This window comes from Macaca mulatta, chromosome 8 (genome assembly GCF_049350105.2).
Source record: "Macaca mulatta isolate MMU2019108-1 chromosome 8, T2T-MMU8v2.0, whole genome shotgun sequence".
In the NCBI taxonomy this organism is placed as follows: domain Eukaryota; kingdom Metazoa; phylum Chordata; class Mammalia; order Primates; family Cercopithecidae; genus Macaca; species Macaca mulatta.
In genome coordinates, this window is record NC_133413.1 from 112,046,885 (window position 1) to 112,068,072 (window position 21,188).

At 42.7% G+C, this 21,188-nt stretch overlaps 1 protein-coding gene across 12 annotated transcripts in view; it reads right to left on the bottom strand.

The window, feature by feature from the left end:
- The window catches only part of NCALD (neurocalcin delta), a 443,361-nt gene that overhangs the window by 24,166 nt on the left and 398,007 nt on the right, over positions 1-21,188 (bottom strand). For all 12 annotated transcript variants that reach the window (NM_001257764.1, XM_077942599.1, XM_077942592.1 and 9 more), the window contains 1 exon segment: positions 5,320-5,716. In NM_001257764.1, the coding sequence (NP_001244693.1) occupies positions 5,320-5,697 (378 nt within the window). In that variant the 5' untranslated portion in view covers positions 5,698-5,716.

Here is a 21,188-nt window from a genome sequence, read left to right on the forward strand (position 1 = left end):
CCTCCAGAAGGAACACACCCCTGAGGAAACCTTAGTTTTAGCCCAATGAAACTGATTTCAGACTTCTGACCTCAAGAACTATAAGATAATAATTGTGTTTTTAAGCGACTGGCTTTCTCAAACATTGTTATAGCCGCCAGAGGGGAACTAATCTGGTATGATTCAGAGCTACACAGAATCCACAGTAGTCCCATAAATTTTAGAGTTTTTCCCTATCAAATGTTATGAAATACAAAACAATTTCAGCTTGTCACTACAAGCACTATTCTGTGGATACTAAAGCTAAACCATAGGAAGCAATGTCAGGGAAGAGCAACTAGAAAATTCATGAGTTGGAGTCCTACACCCCATTCATTGTCAAGCTTAATTAATTATAAACTTGTTTTCACCCCAGTCTTCACCCAGACCAGTTACTGGTGTTTGTAGGTGAACAATCATAAATTTGTATTTTTCATTAAATTGCTTGAATTTCTCAGTTGTGGAGGGACATGGATTCAGCTAAGAATGTATGTATCAACACTTGTTATCAAGTTACAGGTGTTAACTCATATTAACAAATAGAACCTTAATTTGTTGATGGTTCTCCTGGTCCATAGCTTGCCCCTAACTCATCACTTTCTAACAGATATTTAGAAAAGCACAAAACAGAAACTTGACAGTGACTCCTCTGAAGCAAAGGATCATTCTCCTAAGTGCTGCAGACCAGCCACAAGAAAGAAAAGACGGCCAGACACAGGCACAAAGCTTCCCGCAGCAGTCACAAGGCTTGAGGAGTGTGGCTTTTCAAAGAGGGAGCGGAAAAAAGGAAAAAAAAAAAATAGAATGGGAAGCTCTGTGAGATCCTGCAGTAAATTCCAATTTATCCAGAATGATTGAAAGCAGGGAGATTAGCATAAGAATGTGGCAGAATACATGAATTGTCAGTTTGCAAAGTAGCAGAATAGAATAACATAGCCCTTAATAAGAAAATGGTTCTAAGTTTAATTTAATCTCTTTGATGATTTGGAAGTTACCTCAGGGTGCTACAATATTTCCTTTCTGTGGTCCTGAATATTAATCATCAGGACTTAGCGCTCTAGAAAACAGTTTAAGAAATTCAAGCTTTCCTCTGCAGGCTTCTTAAGAGCCATGAGTATCTGAGCATTTCGTAAGGAATGGGTGTCCTTACAGTTATAGCCTGGAAACACTGTGGGCCTGTGAATGGACTGAGATGCTTTATAGTGAAGAAAATGCCTCTGGGAGGCTGATGCACCTTCTTTTTGTTTTATTTATTTCATTTCATTTATTTATTTTTCCAAAAGACATTGCCCCAAAGCACCTTCCTTCTGACGATCACTTTTTACATTCCTTAGCAAATGTGGTGGAGTGAAGTCAACAGGGGTTGGGTGGGGGTCAATTCGTGCCTTCTGTATATTCTCTGCAATTCTCTCTGTCTCTTGCCCAAATTGGATTCCACAGAAAAGGGACAGTGTCCATTTTCCTCCCTATACTATTTGCTCAGGGCCGAGTTCTTAGCAGGGAGTGTTGATTTCATCAGCCTACGAGGACTAAAGGTTCCTCCCTGCCTCAGCATCTGCATCTTCATCAGTACTGATCACAAAACCATTGACCAACAGCAGCCAGGACCACTGGGCAAAAGTGTTGAGCAGGAGCTAACATGGTGCTGTAAACCAAAAAATAAAATTCTAAGGCTCCCCCAATCATCTGAATGAAACCCTCCTCTTAGCCAAGGGCATGCTAAAGTTAACCTGAAAAACGTGCTCAGGCCATGATGGAAGGGGTATTGGACATGCGTCATTATACCCTCCTCCCTCTTGGAATTCAGGAAAAGCCCACCGGTATTAACAGCAACACAGATCTTACATCTGATAAGAACTATTTCCAAGCTATTCTCTCTGAAGTCTGCTACTTAGAGTCTTCATCTGTATGATAAAACCTTGGTCTCCACATCCACTAATCATAATCTAGATATTCCTTTTTATTGATCATAACTCTTACAACTAATTGCCAATTGGAACATTTTTAAATGCACCTATGACCTGGGAGTCCGGCTGTCCCCAGCATTCACATTGCCCCACCCTTCTAGATGGAACCAATGTACATCTCACATGTATTTGATTGATGTTTCATGTCTCTCTAAAATGTACAAAACTAGGCTGTGCCCCAATCACCTTGGGCGTATGTTCTTAGGACCTCTTGAGGGCTGTGTCACAGGGCATTGGTCATTCATATTTGGCTCAGAATAATACATCTCCAAATGTTTTGCAGTGTTTGACTCTTTTCATCGGCAGTGTCTAATGAGATTTTTTTTTCTTAGATTCCAGTCATGAAGCAATTCTCTTCAAATGGAGAATGTACTCATCCCTTTCACTACAGAGGTGTGGAGCATAGCACTCCCAGATTTAAAGAAAAGAACACAAATAACACTAATTAAAATGTGTCATTTTTTTTCTTTTTTTCTTTTTTTTGAGATAGAGTCTCACTCTGTCACCCAGGCTATAGTGCAATGTCATGGTCTCAGCTCACTGCAAACTCTGCCTCCCGGGTTCAAGCAATTCTCCTGCCTCAGCCTCCCAAGTAGCTCAAGTAGTTGGGGCTACAGGCATGAGCCACGACACCCAGCTACCTTTTTTTTTTTTTTTTGAGATGGAGCTTCGCTTTTGCTGACCAGGCTGGAGTGCAATGGCCTGATCTTGGCTCACCACAACCTCCACCTCCCGGGTTCAAGTGATTCTCCTGCCTCAGCCTCCCAAGAAGCTGGGATTACAGGCATGCGCCACCACACTGGCTAATTTTGTATTTTTAGTAGAGATGGGGTTTCTCCATGTTGGTCAGGCTGGTCCTGACCTCAGGTGATCCGCCCGCCTCGGCCTCCCAAAGTGCTGGGATTACAGGCGTGAGCCACTGCACGCGGCCAATTTTTGTATTTTTAGTAGAGATGGGGTTTGGTCAGGTTGGTCTCAAATTCCTGACCTCAAGTGATCCACCTGCTTCAACCTCCCAAAGTGCTAGGATTATAGGCTTGAGTCACTGCACCCAATCTTAATCACCTTTTAAATTTTAATGTAATTCTAATTTTTATTTAATTAGCAAAGATTAAGAAAAATTAGACAAGTGCAAGGATATGGAAACATCCATCACACACTTTGGAAAAACAATTTTCAGAGTGCATCCAGAGCCTTGGAAATGTCTCATATCCTTTGGCCCAGTAATTGCACTTTTGGGAATTTGTTCTCAGGGAATAATCCTGAATGTAGAAACACTTTATTCACAATAATTATTGATTTGTTTTATTTTTAAAAGTTATAGCATTATGTATAACAATAAAAACTGAAAACAACCTAAACACCTAACAATGGGGAACATTAAGCAAATTATAATATATGGTAGGACTCTCATGCGGCCATTAAAATATCTGTACTCAAAGTTGTTAAAATTTGACAAATACCTTTGTTATTAAGTGAAAATGACAAGACAGAAAACTTCATCCACATAATGAAATCAATTAGATATTTCTAGATGTATGAAAATAGGGCCAGGAAAGATGTATTAAAAAATTATTAGTAGAGATTCTCTTTGTGGGTAGGGTAGAATTATGAATAAGTTTTTCTGTTTATCTGTTATGTTTTTCTATACTGCCTTGTTTGTGCAACAGACATTGTATTTTTCATAAGTTTATTCTCAGAGGAAGGGAGGGATCTTTTTCTGTTTGTTTGTTTCAAAATCTTCATCTCTGAATAATTAATTTAACACAACTTGTTCAGATAGTTACTGCTCTAGGTGAAGGAACAACCACTGGTGGCCCAACAAGAAAGGAGAAGTAGTTGGCAGATCCTGGAGCACTTCCGATGAGTCAGGGTCATTTCGAATGCCTGCTTCTGCATCCCACCCAAATATGAACTGTCCCATTAACTGTGCACATGGGTTTAGTCCTACTGTCCTGGGAGCAGGCCCTGGACTTCAGCTTCAAGGCTCCATAACAGTTCATCTTGCAGGCCTCCATTTCCATAACCAAATTCCCTGGGGTTTGCTGTAGGCCACTGCACCCACATCCCACCCTCTCCTGTAGCTTAGTCCTTTTTGTCTCCTTGTGTTACGTCCCCTCACCCATCCAGCACCCCAACAGTTCTCTCAGGGTTGTAGCTCCACTTCTGCAGGACCCAGATGTCCTGGAATGAGGGCTGGCTTCTAAAATGAGCCCTCTAGGAAGCCAAAGGCCCGCTCCCGTGGCCCTGCTGTCTGCTGCCAAATGCTCTCCCATTGTGCCTCACTTGCCTGCCAAGACAGGGAGCGACTGCCAGCATCCCTGGTGCTGCCCACCCACCCAGTCCTTTTTGTTCCTTGCAGGTGAGGCTCTCCTGGTCCTCTCCTGAGTCCTGTCTCTGTCTCCTTATGTTTGTCTCTGGGTCCCACCCACTGCTGAGCCACCTGTCATTGCCATGACTCTAGCTCCTTACCCTGCTTGCCTACCTCCCCAAGTTTGCTGGGGTCCCACAAGGAAAATGTAGCCAATGCTAGGGCCCCTCCCCCTGTTATGTTCAGGAAACTGACTCTGGGAGAGTGATTTGGGGAGTAAAATGGAGTGTCTCTTACTAAAATGACCTAGGCCTCAGTGCTACAGTGTTTGTACTTCTGATGGAATGGAGCCTGGAGCCCAGATCCCTGCTCTTATTCGAGACTCTAGTAAAGTTGTGAATAAATAATGATGATGATGGTGAACTTTCCATATGACTGGCACTGTGCTAACCATTTAGCATGGAGAGTCACACCTAATCTTAAAATAACCCCATGCTATAGGAGAGTACAACTGATAGTTCCATTTTATAGCTGAGGATACTAAGGCTCGTGTAGGTGAACTAACTTGGTCAAAGTGACTGAAAGATGCAAGATTTGAACTCAGGTCAGAGTTTTGTCATTAACCCCCAGTCTGGGGGATATAACCTCAAAGGATCTGGGTCCAGGCAGGTCATTGCAATAAGTTGATGGAGTGGCCACAATGAATGTGGCCCAAAAAGTATATGTCCATCTGCAGTGTAAGGGTCACCACAAAGTATCAGGTGACTTGTAACAGGCCAGATTCTGAGCCCAGTGTGGCCAGAGGTTCTGAGTTTTTCAAGAGATGCCAACCAGGGTGGATTTTTATGTGCAGTCTCCCCACACTGTAATGCAGGTTAAATTGTTCAAACATGCAGGGTGGGCCAGATGAAGTGTCCTGGTCACTCACCCGTTTGCAACCTCTGCACTGTGCTATACTGCGCACCTTCCAATTCTTACTTGAGATACATGTCCTTCTTTTTATAAAGGGCTCAGGCTACGTACCTGCACGATCTCTAGCATCTCTGCCTTGCTGATATAGCCATTTCCATCCAGGTCGTACATGCTGAAGGCCCACTTCAGCTTCTGCTCCAGCTTCCCCCTGGAAGTTACACTCAGGGCGATGATGAATTCTCTAAAGTCTATTGTCCCATCTCCATTTGCATCGAAGGTGCGGAAGACATGCTCTGCAAATTTGGAAGCATCCCCATAAGGGAAAAAGTTCCCATATATTTTCTTAAACTCTTCCATTGACAAATGTCCACTGGGGCAGTCTCTCAAGAAGCCTTTATACCATTCCTGGATCTCATGCTCTGTAAAGTCTGTGCTTTCCAGCAAGTCCTGCATGACCTCCGGGCGCAGCTTGCTGTTCTGTTTCCCCATCCTGGCGGCAAGAATTCAGCTGCAGATAGAAAAGAAAACATATATAACTTGTAGAGCTGCTCTTTAGGGCTGCATTTTATAATTTGTGATTGTTCCTTTGGGAAGAAGAAAAAACAAACAAATAAACTCTATACGAGTCCAATAACACTGTCTAGGTTTTGCAACATACTGGTCAGCCAAACAAAATAATAGAAAGATAGGCCAGTACAGGATGCACAGCAGAATTATAACTGACCAGAAAATGAATATTTCTTTTATACAGAGCCATCCTGAAAGCAAAAGGTTCAGAGAGAGGGTGAGGTAGAGGGAAGTGAGGGCAAGGAAGGAGAGATAGAGGAGGGAGGGAGGGAGAATTAATCGCTTACTTAATTTTGACATCAATTTGCCAGAGGTTGAGCTTAAATTTAAGAAGGCTGGGGTTCTGATAGCTAATCCAGGTATTAGCAGGGAAAAGTAAAGGAAAGGAGGAAGAGAGAGACCAAGGGAAATCATTTAGCAGGTTTTATTGCTAGAATATTTCCAAGTAAAATGCTGCTTGGATACCTTCTGAATATTATAAACACAGACATGAAGACGGAAAATGGAAGCAAACCTGTCTAATACCAGCAAACTCTACCATGCTAGTTCAGTGATTTAAATGCATGGAATAAATCACTGACAATGTTGGGATTTCATAGTAAAGATGATGCATCATAAAGTTATGTCTTATGATTTTGGCTTATGAAATAGGCCAAACGTTTCTCTTTAAAATACAAATAACTTTGCATTTTCTTATCATAGCAGTAGCACATATCTATAGCAAAATAGTAAAACAGTGATACATAAAGAAAAAAATTAGCATCAGTTCAAATACTAACCCTTAGAGATAACAACTGCCAGATGTTGATATGTGTTCTTCCAGATTTTTTGTATGTGTACTTAAATATGCTGTTAATATATATTTCCATACATTTACATTTTAAAAACACAAGAATGCACACCTTTTTGTTATCTATTTTTAAACTTAATATGATGTGGAAAATAAAGGCAACTTTTACTAGGTGGGGAAATATCTGTAATTATTATTGACCTTGGGGTAAAATGCCACTTTGATATTTAAAGCTACTCTCTTAAAGAATGATTTATTTTTGGCCAGGCACGGTGGCTCATGCCTGTAATCCCAGCACTTTGGGAGGCCAAGGCAGGTGGATCACAGGTCAGGCGATCAAGACCATCCTGGCTAACAAGGTGAAACCCCGTCTTTATTAAAAATACAAAAAAATTAGCTGGGCATGGTGGCAGGACCTGTAGTCCCAGCTACTTGGGAGGCTGAGGCAGGAAAATGGCATGAACCCAGGAGGCAGAGCTTGCAGTGAGCTGAGATTGTACTACTGCACTCCAGCCTGGGTGACAGAGCGAGACTCAGTCTCGAAAAAAAAAGAATGATTTATTTTCCTGAGTATAGAAAGCACCATTTCTTCAAAACCAAACTTAAGTTATTTTCTCAATGCATAAAAAGTGCTTCTCATTTATAGTGCTTTTGCACTAGAGACAAATTGGCTCAACATTTGGCTCTCAATTACCAGTGTGTTTCTGCTTCTGAGGATGCAGAATAAGGCGTGGCCCCTTCTCCCTAAGTGCACCTAGCTGTGTGTGCAGGGGATGGTGGTGACAGTGAGGGGACAATATGACAGATATGCCACAGAATAGACAGTGGATTTGGCGAGAGTACCTGGAAAAGATGCCCAACCCAAAGGGGGCATGGGTGCTCTCAGGGAAGCTTTTTTGGAGGAGGTGATATATGAGATTAGTTCCTAATTCCCAAGGTATGTGATTTAAGTGTGGTCAAGATAAACCCCTTCTCAAAAAAAAAAAAAAAGTTCTGCACTTGTATTTTACATTTTTCCTCTATTGGGGAAAAAACAAAACAAAACAAAACAAACTTGAAAGCAAGGCTTAGAAAAATTACGGAATACCTGAAAGACAGCATATCTCCATTTTAATAATGATTGTCAATCTTCTTTGCGATTTCAGCCATTGGGGGCTTGTTTCTGTCTGCCTTCTGCTACACGGTCAGACCCCTGAGGCAGAGTCTCCACTGGGGCTGCTTCGTCTTGCTAGGGCCCACCACAAATGGTGTTTGGTGAAAGAATGAATTAATGAAGGCATGACTGAGAAAAATGATTGATAGAAAGGTAACTACAACGTGGAAACATGGAATAATCTTGGAAAAGGAGGCTTATTGCCAGAAACAAGGGGGCTTGGTTTTCAGGATGCTATTTTACACACTGAAAACTATCTGGTGGTTAAGACTTGAGCTTAGGACCTCTTGTATTGAATTTAGTGAGGCCTGTCTGGTGACCTCACTAAAAATAAACTTCTACAGGGTGGTATTTGTATCTTACACTGCTCAAACTGCTTTCATAATACTCATGGTTCAGATAATGACCAGCAAGCCTCATTCATTGCCAAGTTTATTGATTTTGTTTTCTGACTTCTGCACTGGAGGCAGAACCTGCCCTGCTCATATGCAGGCATCCAAAGGGACGGGAGTATGGGGCACCACACTTATGAGTATGGCCAACTGCTGTAGGAAGGAACTTACTTTTTGAGTTCCCTCCAGCCTTTTATTTTTTAAGACTCTGTCACTCAGGCTGGAATGTGGTGGTGCAATCATGGCCCACTGCAGCCTCAAACTCTTGAGCTCAAGCAATCCTCCTGCCTCAGCCTCCCAAATAGCTGGTATTACAGGTGTGCGCCACCATGCCTGGCTAAATTTTTAATTTTTTGTAGAGACGGGGGTCTCACTTTGTTGCCCAGACTGGTCTCAGACTCCTGGGCTCATGCCATCCTCCAAAGTGCTGGGATTGCCAGCAGGAGCCACCACGCTCGGCCCAGAGTTCCCTCTTTGGGCAGAATCAAGCAAACACCGTTTTATGCAAAAGCGAAATTAAACTACAACTCAAATGGAGAACAAATGGAATTTATAAATTGAACAGTCTAATATCTTTCACTTCCCTCTGTGTCCTTTTTTTTCCTTTGGAGATTAAGAAAAACAAAGTTACAGAGGCTGGTTTGTATTAGAATTGTGAAGCTGTCATTTAGTTGCTAAGTTGGCAATTTGCCTGCGGCCAGAATTCAGAAACATCCGGTAATACATAATACCCGGCTTTCTAGAGCTCTGAAACATTTTATGGAATTTACAAGTAAGTTCAAGTTTTCCTTTTGGGGAGTTCTTTGGAATATATCTCTTCGGGTGGTTTTCAATCAAATCACCATTATTACAGTTTGCGCAAATTGCTGCTTGCCTGGTCTTGGGGAAAAATGCCATTTTGATATTCAAATCTATTCTCTTAAAGAATGATTTATGTCTCCAATGTATAAAGTACTATTTCTTCACAACCAAACTTAAGTGCCTTTCCCAATGTTTAAAAAGTGCTTCAAATTTATTAGCTGCTTTAGCACTAGAAACAAATTGCCTCAACATTTTGGCGAAGTGTCCCACTGAGACTGATCTGTAGGCAGCTATTTTTTGGTAAACAGTAATTAAACCACATTTACAAACTCATCAGCACAGAAAGGCCATAACACAAACAAGGCAGAAAAGCATGGAATAAGTTATTGGGAAAACGAGTGTTCACAATTAAGCCTAGAATTCATTTTAGTAGATAACGACAAACACTTTACTAAGTATGAGGACTAAACTTGAGACACCATCTGGACTTGGATAGATGGTACAACAAAAATCTCAGGGGACATTTGACAGAGTTTCATTCCTTAGGTGGCGAGGAGGAAGACAGAGGAAAGCCTGACAATGCCTTTTTCTTTGGGAAAACAGGAATTTCTGCTAGTTTGAGTTGAAGGGATGGGGCAGGATAACATTAGGGAAATGCTACGGTAATTAGCAGTCAAGAGAAAAACAGTTGGGAGACAAAAGTTGCACCTTGGGTCAAATCGTTTTCATAACTCCAATCAGTCATTAAAACATTTATTTTGTGCTAGTTGAACATAGGTATGATGGGCTATCTTTTAATAATTTTTTCTCTGCATATTATTTTACCATCACCATTTACATTTACTTTTCAGGTATCAGAGACTTAGTGCTTTAAGTAGCAAATTACCTAAATTATGAACACAAATTTTCAAAAAACAAAATTGAGCTCATAATTACCAAGTGTATATACACAGTGCAGAAGACGAAACAAACTGAATTAGCATATCTTTCTCTTTTCTAAAGTTCCTATGAAGAACTTAAGACTCTTCTATACTATCAATCTATTCTGTACATTTAAAATAGCACTTGTTTTTATTTAAATAGTCAAAAACATAATGGCTTACACTTTTGTAAGACTAACCAATGAAAAAGGACTCCAATTCTAAACCAATCCCTGAAACCAAAGCATTCAAATACTTTAACATTAGTTCAATATTTCTACAGAGCACAATAAGGTTTTCACAAATAGTAACTCAAAGTTTTGTCTTTATTTTTAATAATGGGAATAGCCTACAATTCAGATAAACCCACAAATTCATATGGCCTTATCAACAGCAGTAATGTTAATATAAACGATGTTAATTCAGTTATCTTAGGGGACTTACCATACCATTAACCTATTTATAGAACGAACATGTTTCTATGAAAGCTAATATATCTTTTCATGTTTGTTGTTAAATGTGCTACAACAGAACTATAGGTAGAATCCCATTCTTCTTAAGTAACAATCTGTAAGCCAATTCTACACAATTAAGGCAGTTTTATAATCTAAAATAGTGATGCTAATACTGGTTCAGTAAACTAGATTTACTAATTTAAGAATCCTAAGAAATTACATATATGTGATTTTTTCAGACATCCACGTTAAACTACCAACTAATCAATCTGTGGAACTGTTGTTCTCTGCTCACACTTACCATTCTTGAATGACCATAAAGTGGACAACGCTAACATTTTTTCTAATCACAGTTTTTCTCATAAGTGACTAGATGATATTTTACCATTTCTAAGAGAAAACAATGAGACCTACTTAGTCTGCATGGGCTGGTGGAAACTACAATCAGAATGCAAAGACAAATCTTCAAGTGACTCAAAAATGTTTGTAGATAACTCAGAATATAGTCTGTTGGGAACTGTGGCACATTGGCCTCCTGGATGTCCCTCTGGATGAACACTGGAAAAACACTAGAACAGAAATGCTTGGCTTCAAAGCCTCGCTCAATTGTTTATTAGCTGGTGGGTAATTCACTTCACATTTCGGTGCCCCTCAGTTTTCTCATCTGTAAAATGAGTTTAATGATATGAGTTCATCTCTTATTGATTCGATGTGAGAGTTAAATGAGACAGTCAAACATGTAAAGCTCTGGCATTCAGTCAGGGCCAGGCGCTGCCATAAATGAAAACGATGCCTTATCCTAAATGATCTTTCATGTGACATCCTATTGAACTTTCACAACCTGTGTGCTAGGCAGGCAGGCTTTCTCTATCTCATAAGCAAACAAATGAAAACTCAGAGGCTGGGTGACTTATCCCAGGTGACACTGCTTGTAAATGAGAGAGCCGAACTGTCAGTGTAGGCTGATGCGTGGTTGCCTAGTGGTTTTAGCCCTATGCTTTACTACTTCCAAGGACAAAGCATTTATAGAGATTAAGACAACAGTCCATAAAAAGTTAGAGAGCAGTAGTGAAGAAGGAGGAGACAACCTCCTATTGGAAATCATTCATTCCACAAACAGGCACTAAGTGTGTCTACTGGGGGTGAGGCACTCTTAGGTACCGGGGATTCAGCAGGGAGCATCACAGGCAAAGCCCCCGTTTTCATGGTGATATGGACACGAGGCAGGGAAATACTGGGTAGAAGAGGGCGGTTCCCTGGCAAAGGCCCCACCCTCAAGCCTGGAAATCACGGCCCTAAATAAGAACTGTTATCCCTGTTTTCCCACCCAAATGTTACATTTTTGGCCTGCACTGCCCCCCATCCTGTGCCTATATAAACCCCAGACCTCAGATGGCAGAGAGACAAGCGGCTGAACATCAAGCGAGAAGCAGCAACTGAGCATCAGAGACTATGGATAGACATGGCTTAACTTCAGACAGCATGACTTCAGAGAGGAGCCTGGCCAGAGACAGAGGGCTCTGGGGAAAGATCGCCTTCTTCCTGCACCATCCCCTTTCCAGCTTCCCTTCTGGTGAGAGCTGCTTCTGCTGCTTAATAAAATCCTCCACATTCATCACCTTTTGAACCATTCATGTGACCTGATTTTTCCTGGACGCCAAACAAGAACCTGGGTACCAAGATGGCAGGGTGTAAAAGACTGTCACCCTGACTCTCCACTGAGCTGGTTAACACTTGGCCATCTGCAGACAGCAACTGCTAAAAGAAGATTAATTGTAAAACACCACTAGACACTTCTGTGGGGCTGGAGCCCAAAAGGGCTCACCTCCGGCCCACACTTTCCTGCCTGCATGCTCCCCCTCTCACAGGGGGTTTGAGCATGGTGTCCAAGGAAGCAAGCCACACCCCTGTTGCAAGTCCCACAAAGGGGTCAAGGGAGCTCTCCCATCTCCATGGCACTTACAGTCTAGTGGCAATAGACATATAATACATGAAATAAATAAGCGAAATGATAGATGAAGACGTGCCATGGAGACAAGTAAAGAAGAGAAGGGAGTGGTGAAATGCCTGCAGTGGGTGAACAGGTGCTGGAATTTTGAATAAGAAGCCAGGGGAAGCCCCACTGAGAAAGCAACATTGGGAAAAGACCAGAGGAAGTGAGGCAGGTCGCCATGGAGATATCTGTAAGAAGACTCTTTGAGGAGCAAGAACAGTGAATGAGAGGGATCTAAGCTGGAGGCATGCCTAGCATGATCCAGAATGTGGCTGGAGTAGAGGGCATGAGGTGGGAGAGGAGATGACATCAGCACCATCATAAGGGACAAGGTGATGTGGAACCTGGAGGTGACTGTAGGGACTTTCTGCTTTCACTCTGATTGAGGCCAAGCCAGTGTAGGGTTTTTAGCAGAGATGTGATAGAGCTGATTTATATCCTAGCAGGACCACTCCGACTGCTGTGTTGAGTGTAAACTAAACAAGAAAAGGGCAGAGCCAGGAAGACCAGTTAGGATGTCCATGCAATGATCCAGGCAAGAGGTGATGGTGGCGGGAACCAGGGTGGTATCAGCAGAAAAGGGCACCTGGTTGTATTCGGGGTACAGCTTGAAGGTAGAGCCAACAGGCTTGGTTGATGGTTCATATGTAGGATGTGAAAAAAGAGAACAGTGCAGCATAGCTCCAAGGTTTGGGCCTAAGCAACTGTAAGGATAAAGTTGACATTTATAGAAATGGGGAAAATGCAAGAGAAGCAGGGCTTTTGGATGAGGCATGAGTATCAATATTTAGTTGTACATGTGTTAACCCTGAGATGTCTATTACACATCAGTTGGAGATGTCAAGCAGGCACTTGAATACATAAGTCTATAGGTAGAGGAAGAGGTTCAGTGAGGCGATATAAATCTGGTAGTCATCAGTATATAGATAGAGTTCAAAGCCAAGGACTGAATGAGTGCACCAGGGACGTGAATGTGGATAGAAAAGCACCGAGGAAGTGGATATGTATACTGTTTCTACCCAAACACCAGAAGACAGCACCAAGGAAATCAATGTAGATCAAGGACTGAGCCTTTGATCACGTGGCATTTAGACTCTGGGAGATGAGAAGGAGCCAGTAAAGGAGAATAAGAAGGAACAGCCAGTAAAGTAGGTAGACAAACACAAGGAAGCTAAAACCATGCCCTCTTCAATGTTGTGTCCGTCATGCCCAGTTCAAGGCTGGACATTGAAAGCTCTCAATATAACAAAACAAGTAAGAATTGGAGCTCTTGGTATTTTCTCTGAATCTTGTGCTCTCCCCAGCCCGAACCCCAACCTGCCTCATCTCAGTGAAGAACACCATCTTCCACCCAACTGCTCTCTCCAAAGCCCTGAGGCCCATCCGCGATTTCTTTCACTTTTGTTCCATCAGCAAGCTGTTGGATCCACGTCCAAAATTTGTCTTAAATCCATTCACTTCTCGCCATTTCCATTGTCAGCACCTCAATACAAACTATTATCTCCTACCTGATCTTCTACAACAACTCTCTCACAGAAATCTCACTTTTCACTTATCTTCCCTCTCCCTACTCCTTGTCCCAATCTATTCAGCCTCCAAGAGTAATGAGTAACCTTTTATAAAATATTTTCATTTTTTTAGAGACAGGGCCTCGCAATGTCACCCAGGCTGGAGTGCAGCGCCTATTCACAGGCAAGATTGTGGTGCACTAGCACGCTACAACCTCGAATTCCTGGATCAAGCAATTCTCCTGCCTCAGCCTCCTGTGTAGCTGGGACTACAGATGCATACCACCATGCCCAGCATAAAAGTATCTTCTTAAAAACACTAATCAGACTATGTCAATCCTTTGCTTAAAGTTCTATGAAGTCTTCTCATGCGCTTAGAATAAAGTTAGAATTCCCTCTTTGGCTCGCAAGACTCTGCGTGAGCTGGCCCTGGGCCATCTCTGACTTACCTCTCAGTTCTCTCTCTGCTCCAGGCACCTTGGCCTCCTGGATGTCCCCTCTTTTACATCTTAAGGGCCTTTGCTTTGGTCCTGCATTTCCTTATGTGACTGTGCACCTTTTCTATTAGACACTGGCATCCTGTTATTCAGTAATTTACACTGGGAAGGGGAATGTGAAATCTCTCAACTTATTTTGGGTCACACCCAGTCTCCTAGAGATCAAAACATAAATCTGGAGTTGATATTGACTGCAGATGAAAAAGGTAAAACATATGCAAAGAGAAGACACCCAATTACCAACAAGGAGCTACTATCAGGAATCTAAAATAAGAACTTACGTTTCCACTTAAAAAGAAAAATCAAGGAATGACAACAACAAATGATGCCACAGTGAGAGGAAATGGTGGCTGGTGAACAGGCTTTCAGGATAAGCGCGTTCCCTTCTTTATTTTGTGTATCCATGGAGGGAAAGATTTGCAGCCTTGCATTTCTGCGATTCCTCATAAGGTTCTGAAAGCTCCATGACTTAATTCCTCAGAGCCCAGAGTTAGATTTTCCAGGGCAAAGGACATAACTTATCCTGGACAGCCTGATTAACTTTAGAGGACAAGTCTCAACGCAAACTGCACAGAAGTCTCCTAAAATGGAATTTGCAAGAATCGAGCAGCTAAAGTCAAGTTTGGCTGCAACAAGGAACCCAGAAACCACAGGGATTCCTGAAAGAGACCAGGTTCATTAAACTTTTGCCTAGGGCCGGGCGTGGCTCATGCCTGTAATCCCAGCACTTTGGGAGGCTGAGGTGGGCGGATCACGAGGTCAGGAGATCGAGACCATCCTGGCTAACATGGTGAAACCCCGTCTCTGCTAAAAACACAAAAAATTAGCTGGGCATAGTGGCACCCCCCCATAGTCCCAGCTCCTTGGGAGGCTGAGGCAGGAGAATCACCTGAACCTGGGAGGTGGAGGTTGCAGTGAGCCAAAACTGCACCACTGAACTCTAGTCTGGGCAACAGAGCGAGACTCCATCTCAGAACAAAACAAAACAAACAAACAAACAAACAGAAGGAAAAAAACACACACAAAAAAAGTTTGCCTAATTTGGAGCATGTAATCTTGCCCACTAACAGTTGCTTTGACTTTTCAACCAATGGAATGTCTAGATTGTGGAGACACAACTTAAAAAAGGTTCTTGAAATATAAGGAAGGGAGAATGGAAGAGTTATATAATAATCTCACTAACTTAGTCTTTATCTTGACCGAAGAATATTCTCTCGTCTTGCTTCTGCTAAGATGAGCCAATGAATGTAAGGAAATGAGACCTATGCCCCATTTGGATCACCAAATGGCTTTGCTGGAATTGTATGAAATATGCTACGAAGCCCTTGCTCCCAGTAAGGCCTCTTCCCAGTGAGGTTGGGCATGTGGGCTCATACCTCCTGTGTGAAGGGTCATGGCCTGGGGCTCCCAGCTACACAACTGGCTCTCATACCCCCTGCAGAGAGGTGACTGGGTTTGAGATGAGAACTGAAATGGTACAAAATTCTGGTGAGCAAGAGGCTCACTAGAAACAAATGTACTCTTCTTCTGCCTTCCCTACAGCATGAGATAAAGCCCAGGAAATCATCTTGTCTTCTCCAGGCAAGCAGAGGTTACAGTCTCCGAAATATCAGAGACCTTGCTCTACTGGAGTGTGCATTTCAGGTTGAAATGGGCCTGGCCTGGGGGTTTTTCCAAGTTTTATTTTTCATAAAAATAAAGTGCAACCACATTACTGCCAATAAAACATACTTCTGATAAGAATCTGAGCAGAACCTTGTCTAACAGCAACTCTTTCCCCCTCCTCCAAATATGGAAATACCATTTTTTGTTTCACGGATTACCAAAGTATTACATCATTATTGAAAAAAATCTAAGTAATAAAGGGATGTCAAAATGAGAAAGTGAACATCTTCATTCTGATCCAATAGCACTCCATAAAAAGACACTATTAACAGTTTAAATCATATATATCCCCTTAGACATTTAAATGCATATGTATCAAACCTGTACACTCTAACCATAAATGGGATCATTCTATATTAATCTTTAACCTTCATTTTCACTTAAAAGAATATTGGTTGGGTATGGTGGCTCACACCTCTAATCTCAGCACTTTGGGAGGCCGAGGCGGGCAGATCACGAGGTCAGGAGATCGAGACTAGCCTGGCTAACATGGTGAAACTCCATCTCTACTAAAAATACAAAAATTAGCCAGGCATGGTGGCATGTGCCTGTAATTCCAGCTACTCAGGAGACTGAGACAGGAGAATCACTTGAACCGGGGAGGTGGAGGTTGTGGTGATCCAAGATCACGCTATTGCACTTCAGCCTGGGCAACAGAGAGAGACTCCATCTCAAAAAAAAAAAAAAAAAAATAGAACATTGTGGAAATTCTTTCATGTTATACGTATGAATGTAACTCATACATATGAATGTAACCCTTTCAAATTGCTAAATTTTCATTTATCAATAGATTCAACAAATAATCAATTGAGCACTGCCCTTGTGCTAAGCATCGAATTAGGTAACAGATACAGTGGTTCATAATATGAGGCTTACAGCCCTTTGGTATTCCATTATATGGAATTTATTTAACTAATTCCCCTTCATAGACATTTAGGTTGACTCCACTTTTCTTTTATTCACTTGGTCATGGTTCCTGTAACCCTTAGGTAGAATTTATTGCAAAGAGGTTATTCATGTCATTGGCAAGATCTTATTCTTATACGTCTATTGCCACAGACTGTAAGCACCATTAAAACAGGTGCTTACAGTCTAGTTGCAATAGACATACAATAAACAAAATAAGAAGGGGAAATGATAGATGAAGAGGTGCCATGGAGAAGAGTAAAGAAGAGAAGGGAGTCGTAGAATACCAGCAGTTGGTGAATGGGTGTCAGAGCTTTGAATCAGAAGCCAGGGAAGGCCCCACTGAGAAAGCAACACTGGAAAAAGACCAGAGGAAGTGAGGCCAGTCACTATGGAGGTAACTGTGAGAAGACTCTTTCAGGAGTGAGAACAGTGAAAGAGAGGGGTCTAAACTGGAGGCGTGCCTAGCATGAACCAGGCTGTGGCTAGAGTGGAGGGTGTGAGTATGAAAGAGATGACATCAGCACCATCATGAGGGGCCAGATGATGTGGGGCCTGGAGGTGACTGTAGGGACCTTTGGCTTTCACTCTGGACTGAGGCTGAGCCAGTGCAGGGTTTTTAGCAGATAGAGCTGATTGATATTGGCAAAAACTTATTCTTGCCAATGACATGAAGAACCTCTTTGCAGTAAGTTCTCCAGTAAGCCATTCTCCTTTAAAGCCCTTATAACCCAACTACACATCTTGCAAGAGCTTACATACCCCCTAAGATGAGAATTAAATTGGAATTGGAGTTGGACTTCTACGCCTCACTCCCCACCCCCATGGTCTGCCTGAGTTATAGTGACACACATGTGAGTTTGGCATTTGCTATTCCAGAGCTTAGGAGGGCACATCCACCCTGCTCTTAAAAGAGTGCACTGTTGTAACCACGTAAATACCCTCTCTCCTGTTTCAACCTAAAGACATATTTTACCTCAATAGCATCCTACGTCTTCTATAGCTTGAAATTCAACTCCTGACAGCATCTCCTTTCTCAGATACTCCAGTCCATGTAGTGTCTAACTCTACCTCTACTCCCTCCCAGGTTGCCAGCAATTGGAGGGGTACTTACACTGCATGCTTAAAGAGCCCATGAGAAAGTGGACCAAGGCCTTACTAAATGGTCACATTCCAGGCCTACAGAAACTCCAAGGCTGTCCCAAACAAATAAATTCTGGGAGTGTCTGAAGTCAAAGGCTTCAGATGAAGTCCACATGTCTCTTCACCATCAGACCACCTGGCCATCAGACCATTGCAACAGAACTGCCTGTTTTGGCTGCCTTGGGAGCCAGATGCTGGACCAGGGAAGGCTGCAGCCAGGGGAAGAGGAGGGTGCTCTGGGGCCTCAACAGCCCCTCAAGGCTGCAACCTCTGTCTCCCAGGTTCAAGCAATTCTCATAGCTCAGCCTCTGGAGTAGCTGAGACTTTAGGCTACTTAAGACCCTACTCTGGGAAACTTCTGAGGAATTCCTATTGCAGTAAATGTCTGCTTAACTAGGGTACTAAATATTATCTTACTTAAAACTCATTATTACTACTTTGGGTTCTAATAAAACCATAAAGCAAAACAGTCGGCCCTCATGGACTGGGGAGGCAAATAGATCCATCATGGTGATCCGGGGCTCATCACTTAACTTAGCAGAGGAGGTCTAGGAGGAGCTCAAGTCCCCATTTTTAGATGTTCTCTAGAGGCCACAGATTCATTTGGTAAATTGATTCAAGACCCTCCATAGACTCTAAAAATGTTCATAATTTTTTATTTATTCGGCACACATGTGTTTAACATCTACAGTTTCCTGGTTTAGAAGGAATCTTTTTGGAAAAATAGTATCCTACATAGGACAGAGAAACAACAGGAATCTGGGATTCTGGATGCAATTCAGAGAATTTCTTTTTCTTTTCTTTTTTTTTTTTTTTTTTTGAGACAGGGTCTTGCTCTGTCTCCCAGACTGGGAGTGCAGTGGCACAATCTCAGCTCACTGCAACCTCTGCCTCCCAGATTCAAGCGATTCTCATGGCTCAGCCTCTGGAGTGGTTGAGACTTCAGGCATATGCCACCACACGCCGCTAATTTTTGTAGTTTTAGTAGAGATCGGTTTTTGTCATGTTGGCCAGGCTGGTCTCGAACTTCTGACATCAAGTGATCCACCTGCTCCAGTCTCCCAAAGTGCTGGGATTACAGGCATGAGCCACCGTGCCCAGTCTGGAGCATTTTCAATAATATTTTATCCTCATGATTTCACTATAGAATTGATGTGAGAGATGTTATATATTGATTTTTCTCCAAGGATAAGGAGTGTAGAGGAGTGAACTGCCATGGCAAATTCATGCAACTCATGGTCCCAGGGGTGTAGAACCAGAATCATCCTCTTCACCCTCACCCCTTCCATGTCTCTAGCTGGATCACTTTCAGGGTTTCAGTGGCTGCTTCTGTTGGAAGGTGCTGGTCAATCCCTATCCTGGCCAACATGGCTAAAAATATTAATGTTTGTCTATCAAACTTATGAAAATTAACGTTTACTCATCAAACATATGTGCAAGTGAGAATCCTAATACTTGGTTCACAAGAAGAGAATATGAAGTAACTTCTTAACCTCTTGCATCTTTTGCTTCCTCCAGCAAGGTGTGTAGAAAGAGAATTGGACTTAGTAGCAGAACAACTCTACTGAAGTCCTTAATATGGTGCTGTGTTATGTGACCTTGGACAAGTCCTTGAACATCTCTTGGTCTCATTTGCTCTGCAGTAAAATAGGCACAATAGCACCCTTTCCATAGGGCTGTTTGGAGGGCCAAGTGAGAAAGGGGGAAAAATTCATTTTCCCCAATGAATAGGTCAGCATCATGGCTGGAATCTAGCAGGTGCTTGCTAAACATGGACTATTCATCTGAATGACATAAAGGTTTAGTTTGGTTGGGTTGTTTACAATGATGAGCCCTCCAGAGTTGGGGACGTTCTCCCCATTGTTTTACTTCCATGGAGAACTAGAAAGAACAAGAGTGTGGGACCCTCTGGGCCAGGTGTGGGATATAATCTCCTGGTATGCCGTTTGCTAAGACCCTTGGTAAAGTGCAGTATTAGGGTGGGAGTTACCCAGTTTTGCAGGTGATTTTGACTAGGAAATTTCCTTTGACTAGGAAAGGATTTTGACTCAATTTCCTTTGACTAGGAAAAGGAATTCCCTTCCCCCTTGTGCTTCCCAGGTGAGGCGACGCCTCACCCTGCTTCACCTCTCGCTGGTCGGGCTGCACCTGCGGACCAGCGCCAACTGTTCAACCACGGAGCCTCCCTCATTGCTAGCACAGTGGTCTGAGATCTAACTGCAAGGTGGCAGCAAGGCTGGGGGAGGGGAGCCTGCCATTACTGAGGCTTAAGTAGGTAAACAAAGCCCCCTGGAAGCTCGAATTGGGTGAAGCCCACCATAGCTCAAGGAGGCCGGCCTGCCTCTATAGACTCCTCCTCTGGGGACAGGGCATAGCTAAACAAAAAGCAGCAGAAACCTCGGCAGAGGTATATGCCCCTGTCTGACAGCTTTCAAGAGAGCAGTGGATCTCCCAGCACGGAGGTTGAGATCTGAGAATAGAAAGACTGCCTGCTCAAGTGGGTCCCTGACCCCTGAGTAGCCTAACTGGGAGACGTCCCCCACTAGGTGCAGACTGACACCTCACACCTCACACGGCAGGTACACCCCTGAGACAAAGCTTCCAGAGCAAAAATCAGATAGCAGCACTCGCTGTTCAGCAATATTCTATCTTCTGCAGCCTCTGCTGCTTATACCCAGGCAAACAGGGTCTGGAGAGGACCTCAAGCAAACTCCAACAGACCTACAGCTGAGGGTCCTGACTGTTAGAAGGAAAACTAACAAACAGAAAGGACACTCACACCAAAACCCCATCAGTACATTACCATCATCAAAGTCCAAAGGCAGATAAAACCACAAAGATGGGGAAAAAGCAGTGCAGAAAAGCTGGAAATTCAAAAAATCAGAGCACATCTCCCCCTCCAAAGGAACGAGGCTCATTGCCAGCAATGGAACAAAGCGGGACAGAGAATGACTTTGACGAGTTGAGAGAAGAAGGCTTCAGTCCATCAAACTTCTCAGAGCTAAAGGAGGAACTACGTAACCAGCGCAAAGAAACTAAAAAACTTGAAAAAAGAATGGATGAATGGATAACTAGAATAAGTAATGCAGAGAAGACTTTAAAAGAACTGATAGAGAGGAAAACCATGATGTGAGAACTATGTGACAAATGCACAAGCTTCAGTAACCGACTTGATCAACTGGAAGAAAGA